General features: G+C 37.7%; 1 protein-coding gene across 1 annotated transcript; it reads left to right on the forward strand.

Annotated features, from left to right (window-relative positions):
- The first annotated feature begins 9,301 nt into the window (after positions 1–9,301).
- LOC115748091 lies at positions 9,302–11,540 on the forward strand. Its single transcript, XM_030684493.2, has 5 exons — positions 9,302–9,602; positions 9,691–9,767; positions 9,889–9,925; positions 10,040–10,145; positions 10,264–11,540. Exons 1-5 carry the CDS (start codon positions 9,302–9,304, stop codon positions 10,934–10,936), a joined length of 1,194 nt encoding a protein of 397 aa, XP_030540353.2. The 3' UTR covers positions 10,937–11,540.
- Positions 11,541–12,012: the final 472 nt, after the last annotated feature.

Raw genomic sequence — 12,012 nt, forward strand, 5'->3', positions numbered from 1 at the left:
GGAAATATCCATATTCCTAGTGGGGTGATAAACAGTGGCCATCTCACAGAGAAATCCTATATATGCATATTGAGTCATTGACTGGTAACTGTTCCGTCTTGGGGGCCATAGGAATATGCTTTAGGCAAACTATACTTTTGGTCATCTTTGGATTAGAATGTTGTTATTGACTCTTCAATCGAGTATCTTTGTAGTATGATATACTTGCACATGTTTAGCTGTGAGTGATATTATTTAGATGGTGTCCCTTTTATTAACTACCTGAATTTTCAAAGCCCTTTTGGTACGATTTCGATTCGATTGATCGGATCACAACTTGATGCGGTTTTTTTGGTTACCTGTGCTTCATTAATGCTTTTGCTGCAAATGCTTGTGGTTGCTTGGGAAGTGGCAATAATACTTTCGAAGAACCGTCGTCTTGGTTTTTTCCTTCAGATCGAATGATTCCGACTGCACAAGTAACACCAATAATGTGTTGATGTGAAAATTGAGATACAAAGAAGGTATATCCAAGGGAAAGTGTTGTTTATTCTGTGGTGTGAAGCTTTGCTTAAACGTTTGAAAGTGCCCAAGTGATGGAAGGGAGAAGAAAGATCAAGAAACATGCATGATGATGATGATGTATTGGATGTATGTGCCGTGGATGGCATGTAACATGGGCGGGCATGTAATGCATGGCATAGTAAGATAATGATGGTTAGGTGAAGGGAGATAGGGACAGACATCCTCATTCTCAAGGGATTCGGATCCGCATTAATAGGTTTCACGTAATTTCATGCAACATTAACAAACACTTTTCATGACACACTGAGATATTATAAAAAACCCCGAAAAAAGAAAAGAAAAGAAAAGAAATACACGCACAGCAAGAGAAGACAACAAAGAGGCTCTGGTAGGAGTTGACTTTACAGACTGGTTCCTTGATGTGAATCTCTCTCCCTCAGTCCCCCATCTCTCTTTTTCAATTGGATTCACAGGCTTGATTGCCAAAAAAACCAGTCCATTTACTCAGAAAGTTGCTTCCTCTGTCGAAGTGCTGTTGCTCTGTCTCTCTTTGGCATCTGAAAAAACAATTTTGGCTGATCATCGAAAGGGGGTCCGTCGGTTTAGATCTTAAACCTGGCGGGTCGAAGGATTGGGCCTCGGGCCGTTCTTGGTATCGTGATTTAGCCGGGCTGTGCTTCAATTGCACGTCTTGGAAGCGCGACGTTTCCCATTCGGAAATTCGCGCTCCGATTTCTTCGAAGATGACGTTTACTTGAACGCCAGGTCCATCTCTCAGGATGCCCGTGAGGGGGGCAGGTTGTTGCCCTCTCTTTTGACATTTCACCTGTAATAGAACAGTTGGCACATGAATTCGTGAAACGCTGCGACATCAACACACGTTCAAGGAATTTTCAACGCATGACCGCCACCAATTTCTCTTTCTTTCTTTCTCGAGGTTGGGGATGAAATGCCACCTCGAAAGCTATTTTGCACGGGTCAATTTTTGATCATGTGCATAAAGTTACGATTCGATTCGATTGGTCACAATCATCTCGAAGCCGAGTTCTCTTCCTCTCCCCCTTTTCGAAGCGTGAACGGTCGAGCTGGGACGAGGTTTTGTATGCGATCGTGAGGATATGTTCATCGTGACATTTTGGCACGAAAGGAGTGAATTATTCATGTGTGACCACCATATCTAACAAATGGACTCTATGGTCCGAGAAATGCATAGAAAATGCTTTGTTCACGAACTTCTGAGGATTTATCGCGGATGGTACGAACAAATGGATGCGAAATGGGGGAAACTATCAAAAGAAAGTCCTAAATCTATTATACAACGGTCGATTCAATTTCAAATCTTTCAATTTGATCAATTTAGTTTTAAACCTTCTGACGATTTGCCAATGTGCTTTTCAATGGATATGCAGTTTTTTTCCTTTGTTCTTTTCTTTTCCTACTATGAGCTGGTGAGAGTTGAAAAAGAAAAAAGAAAGAAAGGAAAGACAACATGTAAGATACAAAAAAATTCACAAAATTCATAAAAATTGCTCACATCAATGTTGACCGTGACACGTAGGACGGCCATCATCTGCATCGGCAATACTCAATCAAAATTGGTTGGAATGATTGCATTGACAAGTTATTAAATCGGCCAAATCGAAAGATTTAGGACTGCATTCGTCGTCGTACAATAGGTTTTAGGCTATTTTTTGATATTTATCCCATATGAAATCTGTGTGACGAAAAAACATTTGCTCTCAACTTGGATAGGAACTATCTAGGTTTAATTCCTCCAAATGTGATTGCCTATCGTGAATTCCAAATCGCGGAGGCCCTAGTGAATCGAGCCTGCGAAAGGTGGAAAAAGAAGAAGAAAAGATGGAAATGTAAAAAATGTCTTTTAAAAAAAGAAAAATCAGAAAAGCTTTTGAAAAAAAAATTGAAAAATTGTTCATTTCAACCCTTGCCTATCAAAAAATAAAAGTAAAAAAAGGGGGCTTGCCTATGTAATTGGACATGAGGAAGGGTTAGTTTAGCTAGAGCCAAATTAGCTTTTTAAGACAAGGAAGTCAAACAATCAAATCGGTTGATTTCTGGCCATACATAAATATGCAAAGACTTACCTAGCCCTGCATTTATTATGTCTCAGATTCATCCCCTATACTGACCCCAATCGTCTGCTGTCCTAACGTGGGTTCCACAAGATGAGAACAATTGCTATGCCTGTGTCAAATTCCGAAGCCGAATCGAAGACTAATTTGCACAAAAAGCCGTGGTTTTTGCGCAATGGGCCGTGTATCCGGAAGAAAATTCCCAAATGAGTTTTTGTTTTCCCCGACATGCGCAACTATTTCAACATTCCTCAGCTGTATATATTCCGAGAGAAAATGACATAAATGGTCCATAAATTTTAATCTAATATACAATATAGTCTCTTAATTTTTAATTTGACCGATATGATATCCGAACTTTAGCCCAATGTGTAATGTGATCTCCGAACTTTAAAACATGTTTAATTTAGTCCCCGAACTATAGGAATATGTCCAATGTTGTCCTTCCAATGCTATAAAAATTCATGGATTATATTGGTCAAATTAAAATTTCGGGGATCGTATTGTATATTAGGTTAAAGTTTAGAGACCATATTGATCAAACAAAAAGTTTAGGGATCACATTACATACCGAGTCAAAGTTCAAAGACTATTTGTGTTATTATTCCGTCTCCCAAAGTGAACGGGAAAGACTTTGGGTTCTGATAGCCGTATCGACAATTTGACATGTCTTTTACTTATTTTCTTAGTTAAGAGAACCATTATGTCGGTGACCCCGTTATTATTAGACATGGCGTGAATAGAGAGCAGTATTTTGAAAGTTCCTCGATTGATGATTTTGAGTGGCTTGTTTGGTACGTCGGAATGGAAAGGAATGAAACCACCTTTCCCGACTTTCCATTCTAACTTCTAGTAGTTGGTACACTCTTTGAAAATGGAACGAGCATCCCCACAGGAAATAAAGATTCTTTCCCACGAGGAAGGAAATGCATGTTCCCAGCTACATTGTTTTTTTTTTTTTTTTTTCGGCATAATAATTTTATTTAAACTTTTGGATTGGACTCCTTACATGATATCAGAGTTAGGTTCTAACCCAGTGTGTCCACCCATTAGTCATATCAAATGTCACATGCCATTCCTGGTCCGGCTTGTACGTGCGTGAGGATGTAAAATACCCCATGTCATGGTCTCTCTTTACCAACCAGTTTTTAAGGCTTTGGGTTGGATTTTCTATCAATATTAGAATAACGAGGAAATGTAATTTTTGTACTTTTCTGTGTGTATTTCGATGAAGCCTACGTGATAGACTTTATTCAATGACTATCTGAGGTGAATATCAATCAAGAATATGCACAATTGAAAGAAACATGTGCACCATTGCGAGAGATATGACGAATCAATGGAAACATTCTAAGTATTTCTAACAATTCTCAAGTACGTTCTTAAGTATTTTCCTCCTCTCATGTTTTGTCTTTTTTTTTCCTTTTCGCTGGCGGGTTGGCACAGTATTCGGGTTAATCTATTAGGATCCGAAATGACCAGTTTCATTCTATTGCTCTTTCCCATTTTATCCATTTCTCCATTTCATTTACATATCATTTCGTTTTCATCACAACGAACATGGAGTTTAATACTTTAAGAGTGCTTTTGGTGACACTTCAATTCTTGGAAACAATTTATGTTCAGAAATAATTCTTTCGATTTCTATTCCTTGCACGGGTTTCTGAGCAAAAAAAAATGTGTTTGGTGACTACACAAAATTTCTATCCTCGGAATAAAAAAAAGAATATAAATGCATTTGGTTCGACCCCAAAAGTTTTCATCCTCAATTTTTTGTTTAATTATATGGATGTCAGTGGAGACTTAATAATTTATGTTTAATTTGGATGAAATTGGACTTTTATAAGAACTTAACTGATCAAGATATTCTTAGATGGCTTTAAAAAATCCATCGCAATAGTTACCAAGGGTGTCAAAAATACCGTAATCGTCTCTACCCAACCCAAATTTTTTAGCATTTTTTGGTTTGGGTCGGGCCAAGTAATGAGTAAATGATTTCCAGTAGTTTGACGATTCAGGTCGAGTTTTGGCCTTTTTTTGTTTTTTTCACTTCTTCTTTTTCTTCCATTCTCATATGCGTTCCCAACAATTATGAAAAAGCACTATAATTAATCAAAAGATAATATATGAGAATTCAATTACAAATTGATAATATATAACTCCGCCCTCCTCGTCCGCTCCCACCACACCCGCCTTCGATAAAAAAAGAGAGAGGACATAATAAAAAAATAATAACATAATTGATATATAGATATATATATATATATATATATATATATATGGACAAAGCATTCGAATACAAATTTAAATGTTCTTCCATTGTTGTCAATTCTTTTATGTTGCATAAAACAATTTTTTGATGCATATTATGTAACATGCTGGAAGAAAAATCTTAACATATAAATTACAAAGAAATCAAATCGACTATTTTGATTTTATCTTGACATTATTTTGATGATAAATATACTAAGGAAGCCAAAAGTATAAATGGTCTTGCAAATAAATAAATAAATAAACCCGACCCGAAACCAGCCCTACCCCACTCGACGATTTAGGCATGTGCGAGTCGGGCTATACAGAACTTGGTTTTATTTTTGTTCTCGGGAACAAAAAGCTAGATTTTTTTTTACTTCTTGTTTCTGTTCCAAATTTATTCCCTGGCACTAAGCAATTCTAGGGAATAGAAAAGTTGATTGATTTACACAAATAGATTTATGTTCTTTTTCTGTTATGAGAAATAAAAGAACAAGAAAAAAAAAAGTATGAATGTTACCAAACATGTCTTAATGGATAGATAAAAGGGAAAAAGCCACCAAAAACCCCAAACTATATCCATTGTTACACATTTACACTAATTTTTTTTTTGTGTTACAAAAAACCCCAAACTTTTATCCATGTGACACATTTACCCCAAACTTATACGAGCATGACACATTTACCCCTAACTTTTATTTGTGACGCTAAAAATCCTAAATTTATATCCGCGTGACACGTTTACCTCAAAATTTAGAGCAAATATGTCATAAGCCTATAAGTTTGGGATTTTTTGTGTCACAAAGAGATAATTTGGGGTAAATATGTCACATTGATATAAGTTTGAAATTTTTTGTGTCATAAAAAAATATTTAGGGTAAATATGTCACACGAGTACAAGTTTAGAGTTTTTGATATCACAAGAAAAAGTTTATGATAAATATATTATAATGAGCATAATTTAGAGTTTTTTATGGTATTTTCCCTACATAGAATCACTATTGACTAGGAGCTTGCAGTCAGCCAAAGACGCCTGTCTCAGTGCCCTGATCAGAGAGAGCAACGCGTTGAACGGAGATCCCCCATCTTCCGATAATCCCATTGGTCGTGTCTCTGATCTGACACCTCGTTTTTCAAGGTCAAACGGATTCAAACGACAGAAAAAAATGGTTTCCACGTTCCTTAAATTCGAGCTCTGACGATGATGATGCATTGACTAAGTGCGGAGGATGTCTGGTCTGTAATGTCATTGAACAATTGATTGCGGATCACAGCTCTCAGAGACTAACAGGCTCTTCCATGCGATCCAACCAGGACGAAATCTCCAACTTCCGAACTCCCCTCCCTCCGATAGAAGAAACCCTCGCATTTTCCATGAGACATATGCTCAGTTTCTCCCTTTGTTTGTGGCCAGTAACCGACTCTATTGTTCGATATGTATTCGCGGGTCGCGATGGTCGTGACGGGTCGCTCGTCTGATCGAAGTTGGGCTAATTATCAACGGTATTGTATCCGTGGGCACCATCATCGAGTAATTTGTGAGGAATTATTTTTCGGCATGTCCTAATTGGATTCTCTGGTGAGGTTAATTACATGGGTAAAACTTGATTAAAACAGCCGGCTTGGGATTTGCTTTCTTGGACAATGAGCTCAACGATAAAGACACTGGTCTGTCGGTACTACTTATTTCATGTCTTGAAAATTCTCGACGGTCGTAATTACGTCAAAAAGTCGCTCGCGGGGTTTGTTCGTGAACCGTTAGTTAAAAAAAACTAGCTCGAGCGTACGACTTACATAGCTTGATCCCAAAGATTCAAAGTGAAATAGACATGTAACTAACTATTCTAAGCTAGATAATCAACCCACCATAAGCTCCCGACTGAAATATATTTGCTGCTACGCACGAAATCGACCCCGTGTGTGTGTGTGTGTTTTTTTTTAAGTGTGGCTAGTTAACCCCTTTGGACTTTATTGCCATTGATTCGAGCTTTGGTTTTCCTCGGACATCACATCAAGCGACTCTGCTAACAACTCCGTTCGAAGACCACCCAATTCCATCATCCACACTACGATTATCGTATAATTTTATATTATAGATGTGGTGGAGATGAATTTTGCACGAGAAGGTTGGACGGGAGAGATTCCAATTAACTACCGCTGCCACCAAATTTGAGATATGTTTTTGAAATGTTGCTGGATGCCACTAGAGATGGAGAATGTAATTTGGGAAATGAGGACGAGACTTGAACCTAAATATGGTCCCTCAAGAAGAAGAAGAAGAAAACGCAATAAATTGCGGAGGCGAATTTGTGTACCAACCAATTTGAATGATGAATTGCTTGGCCTTTGGCTCTCACTCATTTGAATACTCGATTTGATTTTGCCAAGTTTTACTTTCAATGAGCAGGTTTTTGTACATTAAACACCTTAATAGCTCTAGATTTTTGAATGGCCACACGATTTACACGATGGTTAAGGGTCCGTTCGCTTGTTGGAGATTGAACGAATTGGAAAGCATTTGCCTAAAAAATGATCGGTTGGGTATCGCCTTCAAAAAAACGAGTGAACGAAACATATTGTCAATGTCCGTGAAAATGTTTAGACGTAAATTGGTGTCAATAATGATAATATTTCATTAACTAATTATTTCAAGCGATACAATCGATTAATTTTTTAGGAAAATGTTTGGAAATCATTCATATGTCGCAAAAGTTCGGATTTGAGCCTAAGTATCCCATCATTTTTCACTAAAGTGCCCGATGCCTGCAATTTGGGTGCGGCCCACATTTGAAATTTCGCAAAATATACAAACCTTGGAAAGCTCACCATTCTTTCCTTTCTGGCGAAACATGAGAGAACGGTTACCGGATACTCTTAGAGTGTCGCGTGCCGATACTCCTGAACTTGTTGAGAGGTTAATCGATTAAACGGGCGACTGCTGAATTACAATTAATCCACAAGTTTTCACGCGCGAAACTTAAAAACGTAGTGATTAAAAAGAGAGAAAAAAAAATTGAGGATAATTGCCGAGAGTTCTAAGCTATAGGGCTGCAAGTAATGAAGAAATATCTTCCTCGCACAGACGACAAATGCGTGATTCTCGACGAGAATGCGGGCCAAGGCGTAGAACCATGCAAAGATGAAAATGGGGTCATTATTGTTTAGGGGACAACCGGTTTAAGAAAAAAAAAGTGGGATTATTTTTAACGAAACTAATCTAAGTGAATAATGTTCAATCGAAAGGTAATTTATAAAGGATGCTAATGCAACTTTTAGAATAGTGGGTATTATTCTCCGATCGAAAAGAAAAGAAAAATTGGTGGATATTGCTCTGAAATAATAATAAAAATGACAAAATGAAGAAGAACTTCCAAAAAAGTAGGAAAGCGAATATCTAGTATAAACTTTCTATTAATTTTTGGATTTTGAGATCGAACAGCACATGTAAGCGTGGAGAAAGGTTCATTAATCTCCGCTTCTTTTAATTGCAGAAAAGTAAGAAATATAAGTACACGTTGAATTTCAGTTGGTATCTGTCATGTGTGTGTATATATGTATATAAATATTGATATATATTAGACATGCAATGCTTAATTTTTCTTTCCAATTTTAGTTCAAAAAGCAATATTGATGCAAAATACAAAACTAACTACAAAAATCTCGACATGTATGCACTGAAATTCTGTGAGGGTTCTCTTTCTTTGCCCTTGATGCGATTACGAAATATATATGAAAAAACATGAATTAGTTAAAAGCTTTTCTTCTAGTTACGGATTAATCGGGACTAATCAGAAATATTTAACACGGGAAAAATAGTTCTACCAGCTTTTTTCATGATTGATCCAAGGAAACCAAAATAAAAAATCAAGAGTTTAGTACCTGAACTCTAAAACACGAGTCGATTTTAATACGACAAAAATGGCTACACAAACCTATAGATGCATCTTATACGTTAGTAAAGAGTAGTTTATTGAATGGAGTCTTTAATAGGAAAATAGAGAAAATGAAGATTTTAACAGGAAAATAGAGAAACTAAAGTTAGTCTCCTTTTCTCGTGCATGTGTCTCCGCCAGTCATCATGCATGGACTCATTCATTCATGAATGCAATCCACATCTTGCGCCATGCATGCAAATTCGGACAAGCAAAATGCTATTAAATTAAACAAATCAGAAAGACCTAGAGAGAGAGAGAGAGAGAGAGAGAGAGAGAGAGAGAGAGAGAGAGAGAGAGGTGTTTATTCTTCCACATGTCAAAGACTAGGGTTCATTTGTCATGTATTTTCCCTACCATTTCTGCAAATTCTCATCTCTCTCTCTCTCTCTCTCTCTCTCTCTCTCTCTGTTCTAAGAAAGGACTACTTGCCTGAGGTAAGAGAGAATGAACAAGACCCCAAGAGTCCTCTCTTGAACACAAACCCAAAAAGCCCCTTCAAAAAGAGAGATTGAAAAGATGAGAAGCAGTGAGAGTACTCAGCTCACCCTCTCAAGCCCGTGTAACAAGAACGAGAAACAAGAAGATGAAGATTCTTATGCAGAAGAAGAAGAAGAAGAAGAGGTGGAGATGTTCAGAAATGGCCGGAGAAGCTCGAGCAACAGCACGGTCGACGAGAGCGAGAAGAACGATAATGGCAAGGTCAAAGCTTGTGGATCTGTGCGCAGATACGTGCGCTCGAAGATGCCTCGGCTTCGATGGACACCTGATCTCCATCTTTGCTTTGTCCATGCTGTTGAAAGACTTGGAGGACATGAGAGTGAGCACTTCCGTAATCTGAGTTTCTCGTTCCGGTCTATTTTCTTGGTTATGAAAGAAGAATTATAATTACTATTTGATTGGTTCAGGAGCGACTCCCAAGTTGGTTCTTCAGTTGATGAACGTCAGGGGCCTTAGCATAGCCCATGTCAAGAGCCACCTTCAGGTAATTAATTTCAGCTGGATCTTTTAATTTGTCTTCTTTTTCATGGCAAAGTACTGGATCAACTACCATCAATTTTTCTGTAATTAAGGTCGTAAATTTGAATTTGTTTTTTTTGCTTCAGATGTATAGGAGCAAGAAGATAGACGACCCCAATCAAGGTGATTTTTCAATTTTCGTGATCTCTCTAACAAAACATTACGGTTTGCCATTGTTTATGGTTTGAAGAGATAAATCTACCAAAACCTCTTTTTGGTCCCTTTTCGTTCTGACAGCTATAAAGGACCATGGTCTTTTCGGTGATGGTGGTGATCATCGTGTTTACAATCTCAGCCAACTTCCCCTCCTACAAACATTCAACCAAAGACCACCTTCTCTGAGGTACTAGTTAATTTTACAAGTAATACATACTCCCTTCAATAAGTAATTTCTTTCATGAACAAGAATTTCTTGAGCAAATTTGTATTATGATCAAAACCTCCTTCTCTTAACTGCGAAGGTACATGGATGCTTCTTGGAGAGGCTTGTACAACCCCAATCACCTCCAAGGTTCACCAATGTTCGAAAGATTCAAGATTGGACATATTGTAGCTTCTGCAGCAGAAAATATAAATTGTGGGATCAACAAAAGATTAGGAGGGCCTAATCGCGATTATGTCCATGTGGGTCATTCATCTTTTGATGGAGAAGCTGCTAGGAACACTATCGCTACTGCTTGTGATCATTATCAAGAAGGTCACTCCAAATTATCATCAATTCACGACTCTTGGCCAAAAATAAGTCAAGCCCGAGTTGCAGCACCAAGCTCAACGACGAGGGAACCCGATCTCCTAAGGACAATCAAAGACATCAGGGGACGCGAACAAGTGATCAGAACAGACGATGCGTGCGGGTCATCATCAGTTCCAGAAGAGAGATCAAGAAGCGTCCCGAAAAGGAAGGGTTTGGACCTAAATGGAGCCATAGACTTGGACTTATCTCTGAGAGTGGTGAGACCCAAGAAGGAATATTTGGAAAATGGCAACAATGAGGTGGATAGCGATCTGTCTCTTTCTCTGTCTCCTTCTTCGTGTTCATTGCTCTCGAAGCTCAGCAGATTGAAGGAGGATAATGGTGACAGTGGTGGGGATTCGAAGAAGCAGAGCGCGAGTACCCTAGATCTGACTTTGTGAATGAGACAAATTTCTGAGTGAGATCTTGAGGTACTTTTTCTCTAGTGTTCTTTATCAGAACTGAAACATTCATAAATAGGAAATTGTTTTCGTGTCCGAACATCACTCAAGGTAATTACCCTTTTCATGTCATCTTGTCTTGTCTGTAATTCTCGTTTGGCTAAGTTTCATCTTGCTCTTAATCGTCGCGCAGAGATTAAACAATATAGAAGCATTTCTGAAATAAAACTATCATGAAAACCTTGTGTGTTTCGAGGTGTCTTTGAAAGGAGAACTGGCCAAGAAAGAACGAATAAAAATTTCATTACACTGAACTGAACCGAAGTAGGTTGAACTAAGATCAGATCTTGCCTGCATTTGCTTCTTGAACTGCGCAGAGACAGAAGGGTTTTCTTTTTATTGTTAGTTTCTGCAATTCGTCAGTATAAGACGACAGCATCTCACTTTTCCTGGAACCTAATTTTGTTTTTGTTTTTGTTTTTCGCTCTCCTTCTTTGCCATTGAGGAAACAGAAGCAGCAGCCAAAAGAAAAAAGGAAGTACGAGGTTTTTTTGTCATCATGTCATGGCGTTTGATCAGCATACATACCCTCACGCTAGCGACATCTATGTGCTGTCTTTTAGCCCAAAAAAGAGCCCTACTTACTATTTAGGCTTCGTTTGTTTCGCTTAAAATAAAAGATTAGAAATACATTTTTTTTTCAAAAATGACTATCTCCATAGAAATTAATAAGTAGTCAATGAAATTTTCACTATGGGCAATAATTTATGTCATTCGTTTTTTTGTAAGCGATATAGATAATCATTTTTAGGATGTCAAAATATTTATCCTTTGACAAGCATGAATGTTCGAATATTGAATAATTCTATACCCACACGTGTCAGGATACTATCAAACTTGTTACTTATTCACGACATAATCCATGTATGATACAATAACTCATTTCTAATCGCTTGCAATATGGCGAACTTTAAGGAATGACCGAATATTTATAAGAACAAAGACAGACTTTATTTGACCATTGATTGTTAGAGATTGCTAGAAGCTTTCTTTTATTTGTATAATCTACTGCTGTC

This window comes from Rhodamnia argentea, chromosome 8 (assembly GCF_020921035.1).
Source record: "Rhodamnia argentea isolate NSW1041297 chromosome 8, ASM2092103v1, whole genome shotgun sequence".
Taxonomy (NCBI): domain Eukaryota; kingdom Viridiplantae; phylum Streptophyta; class Magnoliopsida; order Myrtales; family Myrtaceae; genus Rhodamnia; species Rhodamnia argentea.